We start from the raw sequence: 17881 nt of genomic DNA, 5'->3' as shown, positions 1-17881 counted from the left end.
AACATGCCTAAACCTAACATCTCCCACCCCATGCCTAAACCTAACCTCTTCCATCCCCATGCCTAAACCTAACCTCTCCCACCCCCTAACCCTAACCTCTCCCACCCCCTAACCCTAACCTCTCCCACCCCCCATGCCTAAACCTAACCTCTCCCACCCCCATGCCTAAACCTAACCTAGGCTCTCCCACCCCCATGGCTAAACCTAACCTCTCCCACCCCCATGCCTAAACCTAACCTACCTCTCCCACCCCCCATGCCTAAACCTAACCTCCCCCCATGCCTAAAACTAACCTAGGCTCTCCCACCCCCCATGCCTAAACCTAACCTACCTCTCCCACCCCCCATGCCTAAACCTAACCTCCCCCCATGCCTAAACCTAACCTAGGCTCTCCCACCCCCCATGCCTAAACCTAACCTCTCCCACTCCCCATGCCTAAACCTAACCTACCTCTCCCACCCCCCATGCCTAAACCTAAGGACACAGGGGTCCAAGCAGACCCTCCGCATGCCTGCAGAGGTGGGCAGGGTGGTCGAGAGAAGAGCCAATGGAGAATCCTATTCATTAAATGGGGTTTTGCAAGTAATCTCTAAAACCCCGGGGAAACCCCAGAATCCTACCCATTAAATGGGGTTTTGCAAGTAATTTCTGCAGGGAAACTGGGTTGTAGAGATTGTACAACTCCACCCCAGATAATGGGGACATTTTTGAAGCAATTCGCGGTAATACTGAGCTACACTATCAAAATTCCCCTTGCACTACTGCAAGTTGACTGGCTGCTTCCCTCTTGCCCTGCCCTCCTCCGGACTGAAGCTGTCCGGTTGGAGTGAAAGCTCACATGAAGAGCAGCCAGTCGATACTGTAGGATGTCTCCTCTTGTTGCCCATCTGCTGCTTCTCACCTGCTTGGCTTTACCTCTGTATGGAGTGGAAAAGGTGAGAAATAGAGGCTATCGAAAGGATGCTGAGTTTGAGAAGGTAAGGCGGATTCAATCAAATAAAACCATGCAGTCGTTCTCATAATTTTGTCAAACTAGATATGCGGCAATCCTGATGTGTTGACAGAAAAAAGGTGATAATCAGTGGGCTAGTCTGTTTATTGTCATCCTATCGTGCTTTATTGTATTAATTATCTTATGTATTTATCTTCATCACTATATAGCCTATTCATTCATACAAGGCATTGAAGTTATCCTATGTGGTGCATAGCTTCTAAAACGCATGATTACTAGGCCTAGTTCTTTCTCAAAAGTGTTTTAAATCCTGAATTCCTGTTTGCTGAACATAAGTAGGCTAGTAAATTCCTATAGGAAAACATAAGCTAATTTACATCACGTGTAGGCTACAGTGCAGTAGCTTAGGTGGTGGCTAAAAATCCCCCTGAAAAATGACCTGGTCCTACCAGCAGATGAGAGAAAAGTCATTGTATGGTCAGCTGGTACTTATTGAAGGTTTGGCTGCACTCCAGCAGACGAGTGCACAGAAAGAATCCCAAACAGGAAGTGATAGGGTCTAGGCTGCCTTTCTCTCTCTCTGTCTGTCTGATCAGCTTGCCAAAAGATTATGGGGGTTTGAATGGGGGGGGGGGGGTCTGATTGGTGGAGAAGGTGGTGTATACTGTATAGAGTATGATAATGATATTTCTAATGGCTAATAACAGGGGCTCTCAAACCCTTTTCAGGGACTCCCCCATTTGATAGGATTCCGTCACAGAAGTTACCCCATCGGAGAGAGTTTAGCTGGTAAATCTAACTTTAGAGAATTACATAACCGTCTATGTCAGGGGTTCGAGACCGTGGGCCTCCCCCCAGACAAAGCTTGGACAAAGACCCCTCCCCCCATCATCCCCATCATCATGATTATGTTATGAACGATCTCTATAACCAAATCACATACATTTAGGATATCCTATGTGATCTTTTGATAACTAATGTAATAACTAATCTATAATATTTTCACTTCCATTCACGGAGCCTCCCCTGGAATGGTTTGGAGCCCCCATGGGGAGGCCCGCCCCCCACCTTGAAAACCCTTGGTCTACTCTATGCTGTAGGTGGGGAGGCTCAGACAGGAGTGCAAAATCTCTGAACAAAACACTCCTTATGCTAACCTCTTGGGAGTGAAATAAAAACTAAACTATTCTTCATTTCACTTTGCGACCCCCTGAAGCCTCCTTTAAAGACTCCTGCAGGGCCGCAGACCTTCCTTTAAAGACTCCTGCAGGGCCGCAGACCCTCCTTTAAAGTAATATGCAGCAGTTTGGGGACAGTAGAAAAGGGAGGGTATAACGATTAGCATGTTATGTCACCATCTGTATCTAGTGCACTGGAAATGATGCAGAAAAGCCTAACTGCACTAGACACTCTGAGGAAGCAACATCTACTAATATGAACAAGACGGTAATCAGAATATCTTATTTTCCATCCTTTCTTAATCCTTTGAAAACTCATCTGAAGCTCTGAATCTGCCCAAACACTAAACGCTTTGCATTAAATCTGTGCACTGCATGTTCCATGAGCAGTTTGTCTTGGCCCTGGCTTCAGTGTGGACTGCACGGCATGAAATAAGTGATGCCTCAACGCTTTGAGGCAAACGCAGCTTCTATGCTTGCGTCACAGCAGTGGTCTGTTTGTTACTAATGTTCAGTAGGGATAGAGTAATGTTCAGTAGGGCTATAGTCATGTTCAGTAGGACTAGAGTAATGTTCAGTAGGGCTAGAGTAATGTTCAGTAGGGCTAGAGTAATGTTCAGCAGGGCTAGATTAATGTTCAGTAGGGCTAGAGTCATGTTCAGTAGGGCTAGAGTCATGTTCAGTAGGGCTAGAGTCATGTTCAGTAGGGCTAGAGTCATGTTCAGTAGGGCTAGAGTCATGTTCAGTAGGGCTAGAGTAATGTTCAGTAGGGCTAGAGTAATGTTCAGTAGGGCTAAAGTAATGTTCAGTAGGGCTAGAGTAATGTTCAGTATATGGCTAGAGTAATGTTCAGTAGGGCTAGAGTAATGTTCAGTAGGGCTAGAGTCATGTTCAGTAGGGCTAGAGTCATGTTCAGTAGGGCTAGAGTAATGTTCAGTAGGGCTAGAGTCATGTTCAGTAGGGCTAGAGTCATGTTCAGTAGGGCTAGAGTAATGTTCAGTAGGGATAGAGTAATGTTCAGTAGGGCTAGAGTCATGTTCAGTAGGGCTAGAGTAATGTTCAGTAGGGCTAGAGTAATGTTCAGTAGGGCTAGAGTAATGTTCAGTATAGGGCTAGAGTAATGTTCAGTAGGGCTAGAGTAATGTTCAGTATAGGGCTAGAGTAATGTTCAGTAGGGCTAGAGTAATGTTCAGTAGGGCTAGAGTAATGTTCAGTATAGGGCTAGAGTAATGTTCAGTAGGGCTAGAGTAATGTTCAGTAGGGCCAGAGTAATGTTCAGTAGGGCTAGAGTAATGTTCAGTAGAGTGTAATTTGTTCAGGCAGGCCACACCACTGTAGAAACACCAGACTGGAAGTTAATATAAAAGTCAGCTGTGTAGCTAAATGGACAGAGGCGCCATTCATTATTCTACTTTGAAAAGTCTCCAAAGACAAATCAAACCCCAATAAAACGCAGAGACGTTTCCTTAACTTTCCTGCATTTCAAGCCATATTAGCAGAGTCATTCATTCAAAGCGAAGCTAAAGACAAGGTACAGTATTTGCGTCATTTCCACATTATGCCATCCATTTCCCATGGTGCCTGGGCATTTAGTGCATTCAAAATTGCAGGTCTATTACAGCATATTATGCACATCCCATAATAATCCATTGGTCTGGTCACAGGCTCCAGTTCTCCCAGTTTCCTATATAGGGATGATGTCAGACATCATTGCTCCAGCAGAGCAGATCACATCTCCAGGTTGCTCCAGCATGGCCACTTAATGGCTAAAACAGACTGTGGGCTCCTCACTGAGTCATCTGCCATCTGCCTCACCACAGCTGAGACTGAAACACTGCCTCACCACAGCTGAGACTGAAACACTGCAATTCTCTATCCGTTCTTCATGCTAGATTGCTGCATTCTTCAGATTCACTTCGTCTGAAATAGATTTGCATCCCTCACCCCAGAGACTCAAGCCAGGACATGATTTTGAAACTGGCTTCAATGGCCTTTGTTATTTATGTTGCTTGGGGGACTCATTTGCTGTGCCTTTTGGCCCTGCGCCCCTGCTCCTGCATGCTGCTCCTGCACAGCTGCACGCTGAACAAAAAAGCAACAATGTTTGCTTAATGGCAAGGCTGGACATCTACATGTCACTTTATGTCTGTTGTGTTACTTTCTGCTTGACAGGGAATGAGAAAGCACTTAAGTCATCCATCCAACTGATGAAATAAAAACCATCTCAGCATGAAAAACCTACATATTGGGCAATGGGGGCGTCAAAGTTAGAAAAGCGATCTTATGACCGGAAGGTCGTCCAATCCCTGGGACTGGCAGGATGAATTAGGTGGGAGAAAGTGAAAAGCTGCAGAGCTTTCCCCTCCCTCATCACCACCACTGAGGTGCCCTGAAGCAAGGCCCTTAACGGTATCCCAACCGCTCCAGTGGAGCTGCTCAGTTGTCAGCTCAGAGTGTGGTCATAGTGGTTAGCTTCCAGGTGTGAACAGTGTTGGGCAAGTTACTTTCAAAATGTAATACTGTATACTACATATTACTAGTTACTTTCATTTAAAAGTAATAAGTTACTTTACAATATTACTGTCTGTGTAGAGTAACTCATTACTTATTACACTACTTTTGCATTACTTTCACCAAAACAAAAGCAGCAGCAGAATGACATTGCCACCCCGGAACCATCCCGAAAAATAATTTCAACTGCCTTGAAGTCAGTGTTAGCAATCCAAATTTCCTTTGTTATTGTCATTTATAGTGGTTATTTGCATAAAAAAACACAGTTTGATTAGGAAATGATTGTATCTTTATTTAAATAGGTGCTTTGATTTTAAAAAAAAGTAACTAAATTTGTAACTTGAGTTACTTGACAAAGTAACTGGTATAATATTACTGACATCCTATAAGTAATAAGTTATATTACTGAGTTACTGCTATAAGTAATATATTACATGTAATATGTTACTTTTGTAATGAGTTACCCCCAACACTGGGTGTGAATGTGTGTGTGAATTACACAAAAAAATATCACTGCTCTCAGCGAAGCTCTCCTGAATAAATAATGGTAATAATAATAATAATAATAACAATAACAATAACAATAATAATAATAATAATATTGCATTCTGTTGGTGGCCTCTTATGTTAAATCTCTCTTTGAAGGCTACATGATGTACAGCCATTGTGTCTTTCTCTGTATGTGGGATGACTACAGTACTTTGGCAGGCTATCTGTCGTCTGTGTGTTTGAGTCAGCCTGAGTAATAGGCAGCATCTGTTTAAACATAGCAGGGCAGATTGAGCAGGACAGTGAATCACACTGGGCCTGTGGCTAGACGTTGACCACACACCTACTGACTTAGCTTGTCATCAGGCCTTCCTCATTAACACACAGTCTGGCTGTCTGTCTGTCTGTCTGTCACTCACTCACTTTATGGCTAATGCTTTGGCTTGTTCTTGATCACATCTGTTTTAACACTTATCGTATTTACACTCAAGAAGCGGGTTTAGCCCCACAGCAGACTATTTGTTTATATGACTTGTAAATGAGGTATAATCCACCTTTTTGTGCGTGATGGTTGAATGGATGGCAACATTTCGGTCTTTGCAGAGCATGCAGCCCAAACAGGGCTATACTGTACCTCAGGAAAAAACACAAAATCTGTTAGAGGAAATTGGACACTAGACACTGCTGATACTGTTTTGCGCCCTTCCTCTTTTTCTTGCACTCCTCCTTCTCATCATCATCACCCGCCACCTCCACTTCCTCTTCTCCCTGGTTTTCCAGTATGGCAGCTGCATTCAGGGCCCGGCCGGCAACCCTGGGAGAGAGGGCAACCCCGGCACCAACGGCATCCCCGGGACGCCGGGCATCCCCGGGCGGGATGGGGTTAAAGGGGAGAAAGGCGAGTGCATAAGTGAGATCTTCGAGGAGCCATGGAGACCCAACTACAAACAGTGTGCCTGGAATTCCCTGAACTATGGGATTGACCTGGGCAAAGTAGCTGTGAGTGTCTTGATGCTGTGCACAGCCTGGCAGGCTTTTGGGGGAAACGGGTGCATTCTGTGCCTTTGCATTTTAGGCATTAATTGTGCTACATATTTTGCATTCCTTTCTGTATCCAGTAAAGGGGTGGAAATATTATTAGCCACACGCATACCATTACCACAAGTCTAGGCTAGTACAAAATTGTGAGATAAAAAACAACAACCTAGAGGCTTGTGAGGGGATCTCGGCTAAATGAGACTAACCCAAACTAAGCAATACTATAGCAATTTGCATCAATTAAATAGCCTACACATTTGGGCAATTATAAATTGGCCAATGCAGATGAAAGGGCAATTCTCCAGGGAGTGCTCCCTCACTCCCTCCCTGATCCCTCTTCCTCCCCATGTTGCAGGACTGTACGTTCACCAAGCTGCGCTCAGACAGCACCCTCAGAGTGCTGTTCAGTGGCTCCCTCAGACTCAAGTGTAAGAACGCGTGCTGCCAGAGGTGGTACTTCACCTTCAACGGGGCCGAGTGTACGGGACCTCTCCCCATAGAGTCTATCATCTACCTGGACCAAGGCAGCCCGGAGCTCAACTCAACCATCAACATCCACAGAACATCCGCAGGTAAGACTGGAGTCAGCTAGCTGAGACTGCTTTGTGTGTGTGTGTGTGTGGGGGGGGGGGGGGGGGGGGTAAATCTATGTATTCGGTGCTCACTGGATTTGAGTGTATGCACTGACAATGCTGCACGATCCAGGCAAAAGTACAAAGTGGCGACTCCCCAAGGTTTGACAAGTGAGAATCCCACAGCAGTGAAGCTGTAACCCGTCTGGTAAACAGATTTCAGCCTTCAAAGCAAAGTGACACTCTCCCAATTAGGCTTTTTGTTTGTCAGAACCTGGAAAGTTCACCACTGTCACAAAACAAAGCACTTAGTGGCCCTGGCCTCGGCAGGCGGTTTGGGCGTTTCCTCTGAGATTCATTTGCACTGTGCTGTTTCCCATCCAGTGGAGGGGATGTGTGAAGGCGTGAAGGCGGGGCTGGTGGACGTGGCCGTCTGGGTGGGGACCTGCGCCGACTATCCAAGAGGCGACGCATCGACGGGATGGAACTCCGTATCCAGGGTTATCATCGAGGAACTGCCCAAATAAAGCAGATCCTAACTGAAAGGGACGGATCGGTCCTGAAAGTACAGTAGTATGTTATTTGGCCAAATGATCAGGTGTGGTTTGCTGAAGCATAACAGCGTCACTGATGTTAACTTGAATGTTTTTTTTAATACTATACTAGATGACAGGCTTATAAACAAGAGTACTGTATCATTCTGTCTACCAGAAATAACGTTTGTACTGTAGTCTTTCTACTTGGGGGTACTGTTGGTATAATAAAACAACAAATATTGTAGCAAAACTTTTGGCAAGGAGTATGCAGTGAATGTGACCTGATAATATGCATTATTACTGTTAATAAAGGCATCTTTTTTTATGAATGTAACTAATCAAATCAGTATGTGTCTCCTTAGTCATCACTGCATTATGTAACATGTTTTGAAATAAATACTTAGAATTGATCCACTTTTAGTCACAAAATGATACAATTTATTGTTCAAGTGCGTAAAACTGGAGAAAATGCAGATAAAACTGGTAAGCACAATTCAGAGTTCATAAGAAATGCTGATAAAACAATTACAAAATTGGATGATACCAACAACAAAAAATAAACAAACCAACATATATATATATTTTTGGATAGACGTTCAATGCCGAACTCTTATGATTCCATTTCTTCTGAAACAAAGGGGCTAAGATGCCATTTCCATGAATTTCCTTTCATACGTTATCGTTACTGTTTGTTATAAAACAATAAATTAAATAGAAACAAACTATCACACATACATGCAGCTGGAAACCTGAGAACAGAAGATGTGTCTTTTGCTGCACTAAGCATCTCGCTCGCCCTGCAGCTCGCCGAGCTGGCCCTGCAGCTTGCATACGCAGCTCGGCCGCTGGCACAAAAATTGAAACCGAGAACATTGCTCACTTGCTCCCTTTTATAATAGATAGAATGGGAGCATTGTGTGTTAAGACCTATATTCCTTTCTTCTGTCACAGAATGGATATAATGTAAACAAAACTATGATGAAATCTTTAAATTGTTATCTATCTCCTATCATATAAATTATATAATCATATCCTCATATCGACATGACATGCTACACATCATAGTACATAAAAAAAAATACTACCATCATGGCAGCCTCCAATGTGCGTTACAACAGCCTTGTTCCCCAAAGTCAAAGGTGTTTTACGATGCATCCGAGTCGGAGACAGACATCTGTCTTCAGTCAACACAGTGATATTTCACTGAGAATCCAGAATTCATGTTCAGAGCAAAATCCACTCCGTACGATTGGACTTTGCCGCTGGTTAGTCTTGCAAAAACTATGTTGACATGGTTGCTTTACTTGGCAACAAGTCTTCAGTGCAAATTAATGGCTCTCACACTTCGGCTTTCTGTTTGTAATCTGGTGACTAAAATAACAGGGTTTTACGTAGATGCATGTAACCTGGGTAAGACAGTACTCCAAATACTACTTACCCTGGTTAAGATGTCTGGCTTATGCACAGCTTCATGGTTTTGATGTCAACAAATACGGTGGTGACAAACATTTACTATGATTACATTGTGTGGATCATCATTTCATCCATTTTTTCAGGCGGACTCTTCTAGCCGCAGACAGGAATAGTCTGTTAATTTGTTTATTGATGGAAACAGGGAGACTCAATCACTGGGCATGGAAGGTTCATGTAAACAGCTTTACCTGAACAAGACTTGAACCAGAGTATGGCCAAAAGCCGGGCTGACTCTGTGCATGTATACGTAACCGATGGCGATGTTCTTCTCTGCATCTCCGTCATGGCAGCCACATGCCAGCGTGGGGCTCAGCAGACTACCTGCTGCTGCCCAGCAGACTACCTGCTGCTGCCCATGCTGCTTTGTCGTGGAGCCTCAGTTGCTTTGGCCCAGCAGGAAGCGAGACACGTTCTCATAAACTACAAAGGTGATGCAGCAGGCGGGAGTGACGCGGATCACATTGGGGACGATGCCTTTGTAGAAACCCGCAGCGCCTTCGTTCCTGAGGGAGAGATTGGAAAAGAGAGATAACCCATGTGGTAACAATTAAGAATGCCGCATAAAAGTTACGGCTCCCTCTGGCCCCCGGTAGACCACAGTGCAGGGGGAAACTTCAAACAGATGACAGATTAAGGGAATAGCAGGACACTACAGTAACAGCAGTTAACTAAGGTGTTTCAACTTTTCCATTTTTAAACAGTGTCAGAAATGAGTAGCCTTTGTTTTTGCATTGATCCTGCTGGTTAATGTATATCCAAATGAAAGTGAAAAAGTCTGACATCATAGATTTTCATTTCAGGCTAAAAGAAAATAAAAAAAAATAGGCCATTTGAAAGGGTGTGCAGACTTGTACTATCCAGTGAGAGTTTAACAGCATCTAAAAACATTTCCCTTGGCTTGGAGTAATTTTGCTGAATATAGCAATTTTTTAAGATTAGTGTTCAAACCGGACAATACATTTTTTACGCTTAGTTCACACAGAGAACCTATGCCTTGCCTTGCCTCAACCCACTCCTACGCCTGCAGACCTTGAGCTGGGCGTGAACCTATTACACGCTTTTGCGATCACACCGCACGCCTTTGCACGCTGAACCTGGAGCCGAGTCACAAGCGCCTCTCCTCTCTCCCGACTGTATTTTTTCACGTGTGGTCCCGAATTATCATGGGTAGGTCAAATAGGCTATATTTAATGTTCTATTGATGCTGGATATGTATAACCAGGTCTGACTATAGTCGGACATTTTAGAGAGGTAATCTTGCAAGAATATGTGCTGGCACAACAACATTGTCCATCTTGCTTCTTCGGTCGCTATTCTCTCTCCTGAAAATGTGTTTGCCAACGGGGAGAAAGCCCCACGTGATAGCCACACGTCAATCTCTCTCTCGCTCTCTCTCTCTCTGCTCAACACTGTTGTAGTAACTCCATTTTATTTTGAAATTCAGTTGACTTTGCCATTTTCCATGGATATTGTCGCGTTTTTCTTTCATGGCTTGACAGAAGAAGCCTGCCTGCACGCGCCTTGTCGGCTTGAAAATAGAACTCACGCCTAAACGATAAAATCGGCAAGGCACAGGCAAGGCGTGGGTACACGCAGGGTTCACGCTCAGGCGGCCGGTGTACACAGCCTCGTTGACTAAAACGGACGCCTATTTAAAAGCGTGGGTAAAGGCAAGGCATAGGCAAGGCTTGGGTCGCCGGTGTGAACCCAGCCTTAGGCACCCAAATACAGAAAATTTGCCTAAGAGGACAATGTGAGTGGATCCGTGTTCTACCTCCATGTCCGTCTGACGACATCGATGACCCCGCTGTACTTATTGTGCTGGTCCTGCAGGCGAGCTCGCACCACCTGATATGGGTATGTTGTAGCCACAGCAAAGACTTTGGATAAAGCCGCCATTGTGATATATTCCAATGGATGCTGTTCACACAGACAGATAGACGGAGAGAGAGAGAGAGAGAGAGAGAGAGAGAGAGAAGTGAGCAGAGCAGAATAGGGACGTCGACGAGTCACTTTAATTCCTAGTTCAATTCAATTATATCAATTGTGGGTTCATTCTTGTTCATCTGAAGATTTACGAGCTGCAGTGCAGTTTCAACTTTCAACATGTTTTCCACACCGATTGTGGCTTACGGGGTTATTGACTCACCAGCTTCTCATCTGAAGGCATTTTCTTGTATTTGTTGTAGTCTCTCTTCAGTTCCTCATAGGCCATGAACTGCAGCGCTCCATGAGATGTCCCAAACAGACCGGGAATATAGCCCTTTGACAAGCATGATGCTCCGTTAGTCATATGTGCTGGCCATGCTCCTTCAACTTTAAGCTAATATCCACAGTAAGCATTATGCATCCATAGCAAAGCCCTACACTGTAGCTGCAGTCCGCTCTTATTCAAAGACCCTTGGCCAGGTTGTCATTGAATAATTTCTTAACAATTCGCTGCCTGGCTAAATTAAATTCACATAACGTTAATGAATTAGCTACAATTTATATATATAACTACCAATTTTTATATTTTAATCTCTTTTTTTCTCTTTGCATTGTCTTTTTACATGTGATGTTAATGCACTTTCACTATTTCTTTTATGTCTTTATTTTTCTTTTATTTATGCACTTTGAATTGTCGATGTGTATGAACTGTGCTATATACTGTAAATAAACTTGCCTTGCAGAAGACTTTCAATGCTGCACTTTTCATCATATACATGTGTACCTTATGTGTGCTTTATTACGACATGGAGAAGTAGTGCCCTCTAGTGGTAATCCATGGAATATTATGGAACTTGGTTTCAATGGTTTCAACCCAGCAGGCAGGAAGGCAGTCTGTCTGGTCTGATGTAATGCTGTTATTCTAAGGCCTCTTCAAAATAACTTCAGTATTATCTGACAGAGGCTAAAAAGCGCCTCATATTGTTGTGTGACATGGAACTACAAAGATACAGTGCAGTCTTACCCTGTATAGTCCACGCACTCCCTCATGGCGGTAGATCTTCACCAGAGCATCCAGCATCCCTTTGTACTGTTTCCTGGTTGGGTCGGCACTGTACTGCAGCACCAGCCGGGTCTTGGTCACCCAGATTGGGTTGGTCAGGGTGAGTGTTAGTATACCTAGACAAGTAAGTACAATCATGAAGATGAAGCTGACAATAGGCCCTATTGTCAACCTCATCTTCATGATTGTACTTGTCTAGGTATACTAACACTCTATTGAATAGAGTGTTAGTATACCTAGACAAGTACAATCATGAAGATGAGGCTGACAATTTGAGTACCGCAGGCAGGGATGACGTATTTTTATAGGCTTTATCCAGAAATCGCTGCCATTTGGTTCTTCAGTGGAAAGGTCTATGGGGTTTTAGAATGGGGATTTCACTTAAATGTGTAAAATAAGGTCTGTGGTTAACAAAGGTTTATGGGAATGCGAATTTGGGTTCAGCATGATACTCTTCACAAACGTGAATAACTTTTATGTCTTTTGAAGCGTTTTATAAAAATCACGTTCCAAAAGTCATAAAGGTTATTCACGTTTGTGAAGATTATCATGCAGAAGAACCCAGATTCGCATTTCCATAAACTTTTGTTAACCACAGACCTTATTTTATGCATTTAAGTGAAACCCCCATGTTAAATCCCATAGAATTTTCCACTGAAGAACCCGGAAGTATACTTCCGGACTCATTCCTGCGGCTCTCTATAGGGTGTTAGTATACCTAGACAAGTACAATGATGAAGATGAGGCTGACAATAGGGCTGAAGAACACAGGCTCTCTTATGTATCACACTGTAGCAGCATTATGGGACCACAGCAAGTGATGCAGCCAAACAGTCATATTAGACCAAATCTCAACTCTGCTGGGATTAAATCAGGTTAGGAAGTTCAAAACACTAAGGATGAACCACATGTGAATCAGTTTTGCTTTTCTAAGCTGGTATTGTGTAGCACTGATGACCTCAGATACCACACTCACACCTAACTCATTAAAACGTATCACACAGAACATAGCACAGAGAGGTCACACTCTCTCGTGACTTCACCAGTTTTATCAATTAAGCTTTTGAGCGGCTTACATTCAACCCCTAACTTGGTTAGGCCGGCAGGAAACTGATCCATGTGACTCTACGTGACCAAAAAAGAGAGGCGCTAGGCGCTAATTCATGTTTGCCTTCTGTGAGTCACAGCCAGCTCACAGCAGTATTATCTGGCTGTTATTGTGAAGTGAACCCAGTATTGATTATGAGTGTGTCAGTATTGATCATGAGTGTGTCAGTATAGGGCAGCAGTGGTAGGATAGTATTGATCATGAGTGTGTCAGTAAAGGGAAGGAGTGGTGGGATAGTATTGATCATGAGTAATAGGGCAGCAGTGGTGCGATAGTATTGATCATGAGTGTGTCAGTATAGGGCAGCAGTGGTAGGATAGTATTGATCATGAGTATGTCAGTATAGGGCAGCAGTGGTAGGATAGTATTGATCATGAGTATGTCAGTATAGGGCAGCAGTGGTAGGATAGTATTGATAATGAGTGTGTCAGTAAAGGGAAGGAGTGGTGGGATAGTATTGATCATGAGTGTGTCAGTATAGGGCAGCAGTGGTGGGATAGTATTGATCATGAGTATGTCAGTATAGGGCAGCAGTGGTGGTGGGATAGTATTGATCATGAGTGTGTCAGTATAGGGCAGCAGTGGTGGGATAGTATTGATCATGAGTGTGTCAGTATAGGGCAGCAGTGGTAGGATAGTATTGATCATGAGTGTGTCAGTATAGGGCAGCAGTGGTGGGATAGTATTGATCATGAGTGTGTCAGTATAGGGCAGCAGTGGTGGGATAGTATTGATCATGAGTGTGTCAGTATAGGGCAGCAGTGGTGGGATAGTATTGATCATGAGTGTGTCAGTATAGGGCAGCAGTGGTGGGATAGTATTGATCATGAGTATGTCAGTATAGGGCAGCAGTGGTAGGATAGTATTGATCATGAGTATGTCAGTATAGGGCAGCAGTGGTGGGATAGTATTGATCATGAGTATATCAGTATAGGGCAGCAGTGGTGAGATAGTATTGATCATGAGTGTGTCAGTATAGGGCAGCAGTGGTAGGATAGTATTGATCATGAGTGTGTCAGTATAGGGCAGCAGTGGTGGGATAGTATTGATCATGAGTGTGTCAGTATAGGGCAGCAGTGGTGGGATAGTATTGATCATGAGTGTGTCAGTATAGGGCAGCAGTGGTGGGATAGTATTGATCATGAGTGTGTCAGTATAGGGCAGCAGTGGTGGGATAGTATTGATCATGAGTGTGTCAGTATAGGGCAGCAGTGGTAGGATAGTATTGATCATGAGTATGTCAGTATAGGGCAGCAGTGGTGGGATAGTATTGATCATGAGTGTGTCAGTATAGGGCAGCAGTGGTGGGATAGTATTGATCATGAGTGTGTCAGTATAGGGCAGCAGTGGTAGGATAGTATTGATCATGAGTATGTCAGTATAGGGCAGCAGTGGTGGGATAGTATTGATCATGAGTGTGTCAGTATAGGGCAGCAGTGGTGGGATAGTATTGATCATGAGTGTGTCAGTATAGGGCAGCAGTGGTGGGATAGTATTGATCATGAGTATGTCAGTATAGGGCAGCAGTGGTGAGATAGTATTGATCATGAGTATGTCAGTATAGGGCAGCAGTGGTGAGATAGTATTGATCATGAGTATGTCAGTATAGGGAAGGAGTGGTGGGATAGTATTGATCATGAGTGTGTCAGTATAGGGCAGCAGTGGTGGGATAGTATTGATCATGAGTGTGTCAGTATAGGGCAGCAGTGGTGGGATAGTATTGATCATGAGTGTGTCAGTATAGGGCAGCAGTGGTGGGATAGTATTGATCATGAGTGTGTCAGTATAGGGCAGCAGTGGTGGGATAGTATTGATCATGAGTGTGTCAGTATAGGGCAGCAGTGGTGGGATAGTATTGATCATGAGTGTGTCAGTATAGGGCAGCAGTGGTAGGATAGTATTGATCATGAGTATGTCAGTATAGGGCAGCAGTGGTGGGATAGTATTGATCATGAGTGTGTCAGTATAGGGCAGCAGTGGTGGGATAGTATTGATCATGAGTGTGTCAGTATAGGGCAGCAGTGGTAGGATAGTATTGATCATGAGTATGTCAGTATAGGGCAGCAGTGGTGGGATAGTATTGATCATGAGTGTGTCAGTATAGGGCAGCAGTGGTGGGATAGTATTGATCATGAGTGTGTCAGTATAGGGCAGCAGTGGTGGGATAGTATTGATCATGAGTATGTCAGTATAGGGCAGCAGTGGTGAGATAGTATTGATCATGAGTATGTCAGTATAGGGCAGCAGTGGTGAGATAGTATTGATCATGAGTATGTCAGTATAGGGAAGGAGTGGTGGGATAGTATTGATCATGAGTGTGTCAGTATAGGGCAGCAGTGGTGGGATAGTATTGATCATGAGTGTGTCAGTATAGGGCAGCAGTGGTGGGATAGTATTGATCATGAGTGTGTCAGTATAGGGCAGCAGTGGTGGGATAGAGGCAGTGCTAACCTGCTTCGGCTGCGGACACCAGGTGCTCCGTGGCGCTCAGTTCAGTTTGACGACCTTCCTTTGTGTATGCTTTGATCGCATTGTAGCTGTGGAAGAGATAGCGTGGGAAATAAGACACGTTTCAATGCTGTCAGACACGAGCAGAGCACATACTGTAAGCACATGTGCACAAGCTGCCATGCACAGTCAGAAAACACGCCCATACATGCATACAGCAAAGTGAGTGAGAACATAATGTAAGTGACGATAATCATGTTATAACAGTGTCATAATTGTTCATAATTAAGTCAGGAAAAGGACAAAGTATTGTGGAAAAGGATGGAGGAGTTCAAAGTGCTATGTCTCTGCCACATAGCTCAGGAGAAATATGGTCCTTGAGGACTTCATTAGTTTACGTACAATAAGAAGTAGAGACCCCATGACGCTCCAGCACCCCACACGTTGGGTGTCACTCCTTGGTAGAGTCCTCTGAGCCCCTCCTGCTGCCAGATGCTCTTCATACAGTGCATAATGCCATTGTATTTAGGTCTCAACTCCAGCCCGTCACTTACTACATGAAAGCAGATTGAGAATCAGTATGAATGTACAAGTAAGTTTGGTATGTTTCTAGTGCCATGGTCTACCGTTACAGGTGTTTCCATTCAAGAGAATGCACCATATCGGGCTAGATTTAACAGGATGTGTTACAGCAACTAGCAGGACTATAGCGCAATGAAATAGATTACAGAACACAATAATCAGTTATTCTAGCTAGTACAATGTCATACTGCACAGTGCTGCATGCCCACCTGCAAACCTGATTTTGACCAGATCCAGAGGGTGAAGCACCAGTGTTGACGCCACTCCTCCACTGAGTCCTGCAACCAGGTTCTCTATCTTCACATGGCTGAAAAGCTGCTGGATGTGTCCGACTATAGAGACACCCTGGCTGGAGGATCCGGCTGCTCCTGTAGTGGAGCTCATGTTTAACGCGAGCTAACCTTGTGTTTACAGCTTGTTTACTCCAGTGGCTAGCAAAGGTGGTAACAAGTCTTCTTCTTCTTTAGTTTTGAAGCTGTTGACGGTAACACTTCAATGACATTGCTGTCAATACATGTAATACATGCTAACGCGGTTAGCTTCTTGTAGCTGCTTCATTTTCAACTCCTTATAAACCACGTTTTACATTGCTGTCAAGCTCATGCTGTCAAGCTCGACCTTGTTGGCCAGTGTGAAGTAAGCAGACTTTTCTGAGCATGAGAATGTCTTACTTCCGGACAGGATTTTTCAAAATAAAAGCTGTCATTCAAAATCATTCAAAATCGATAAAATACACAAATTGAAGTGATGTCACACAAATTGAATAAATACCCATGGCAAACTGCACTCTAAATCAAATATATGTCAAATTCATTGATATTTGAAAAAACACATTTCCAGGTCTCCGGGCAAACACAGAACAGTAAAACCAGCCAATTTCAAAACATTGTGGAAAAAAAGGCCACAGAGTTAGAACACAGAGTCACAGAGTCAGTACTCTCGCTGGCCAGCCTCAATGAGATCACATATGAGCAGTGTTGGGCAAGTTACTTTCAAAATGTAACATATTACTAGTTACTTTCATTTTAAAGTAATAAGTTGCTTTAAAATATTACTCTCTGTGTAGAGTAACTCGTTACTTCCTACACTACTTTTGCATTAATTTTACCAAAACAACAGCAGCAGTAGCAGAATGACATCACCGCCCCGGAACCATCCCAAAAAATAATTTCAACCGCCTTGAAGTCAGTGTAAACAATCCAAAATTCTAAATGTTATCCTTTTCCTTTGTTATTGTCATCTATAGTGGTTATTTGCATAAAAACACACCATTTGATTAGGAAATTATTGTATTTTTTTTAAATATGTGCTTTGATTTAATAAAATGTAACTAAATTTGTAACTTGAGTTACTTGACAAAGTAAGTATTACTGAAATCCTATAAGTAATAAGTTATATTACTGAGTTACTGCTAAAAGTAATATATTACATGTAATATGTTACTTTTGTAATGAGTTACCCCCAACAGATCACATAAAAAAAACAGACAAGACAAAAAGAACAGATAAAAGGAGACAATAAATTATAGGAAAAAAATATTTGCATAGTCCATCCTTTAACCATCTTCTCGACCTATTACCACCAGATTAGATTACCACCCGGACATGTTGTGTTTAGTTTTTGTCATGTCACGGCTTCACCGCGGGGGAAACAGCGCTCTCTGTATGGCAGTTCCACAATTTGGCCGCTAAGTGGCGGCAAACACTAAGTGCAATGTGTGAGGCAGGCACGTCTGTCCCCAGAAATGTATATATAAGGTATATTTATAAGCGCGTAATATATATATATATATATATATATATATATATATATATATATATATATATATATATATATATATATATATAGAGAGAGAGAGAGAGATAGATAGATAGATAGATAGATAGATAGATAGATAGATAGATAGATAGATAGATAGATAGATAGATAGATAGATAGATATAGATATATTGCTGCCAAACTAAATTAAAACAACAATTAAACACACACACAAAACACACAC

The 17881-nt window shown here is 43.2% G+C and overlaps 2 protein-coding genes across 5 annotated transcripts; one reads left to right on the top strand and one right to left on the bottom strand.

Moving 5' to 3' along the window:
- Window positions 1-826: 826 nt before the first annotated feature.
- On the top strand, window positions 827-7643 carry LOC310778148 (collagen triple helix repeat-containing protein 1-like). Of its 3 annotated transcripts, XM_083638498.1 has the most exons (5): window positions 840-977; window positions 2321-2398; window positions 5911-6129; window positions 6524-6740; window positions 7125-7643. In XM_083638498.1, the coding sequence occupies exons 1-5, from the start codon at window positions 867-869 to the stop codon at window positions 7265-7267; spliced, it is 768 nt and encodes a 255-aa protein (XP_083494624.1). In that variant the 5' UTR covers window positions 840-866; the 3' UTR covers window positions 7268-7643. The 3 variants fall into 3 exon arrangements, with proteins under 3 accessions (XP_083494626.1, XP_083494624.1, XP_083494625.1); XM_083638500.1 differs by lacking the exon at window positions 2321-2398 and having other exon boundaries at window positions 827-935; XM_083638499.1 differs by lacking the exon at window positions 2321-2398.
- An 87-nt stretch (window positions 7644-7730) lies between these two features.
- LOC310774707 (solute carrier family 25 member 32-like) lies at window positions 7731-16438 on the bottom strand. 2 transcript variants are annotated; one of them, XM_083634830.1, is made up of 7 exons: window positions 16089-16438; window positions 15700-15850; window positions 15301-15386; window positions 11703-11857; window positions 10899-11012; window positions 10524-10669; window positions 7731-9252 (listed from the first exon to the last, which is right to left on the bottom strand). In XM_083634830.1, the coding sequence occupies exons 1-7, from the start codon at window positions 16261-16263 to the stop codon at window positions 9126-9128; spliced, it is 954 nt and encodes a 317-aa protein (XP_083490956.1). In that variant the 5' UTR covers window positions 16264-16438; the 3' UTR covers window positions 7731-9125. The 2 variants fall into 2 exon arrangements, with proteins under 2 accessions (XP_083490956.1, XP_083490957.1); XM_083634831.1 differs by lacking the exon at window positions 10899-11012.
- Between the last annotated feature and the right edge of the window lie 1443 nt (window positions 16439-17881).

The sequence above is a fragment of the Poromitra crassiceps genome (genome assembly GCF_964638095.1).
Source record: "Poromitra crassiceps genome assembly, chromosome: 1".
NCBI lineage: Eukaryota > Metazoa > Chordata > Actinopteri > Beryciformes > Melamphaidae > Poromitra > Poromitra crassiceps.
This window is presented reverse-complemented; position numbering and strand designations above follow the sequence as displayed.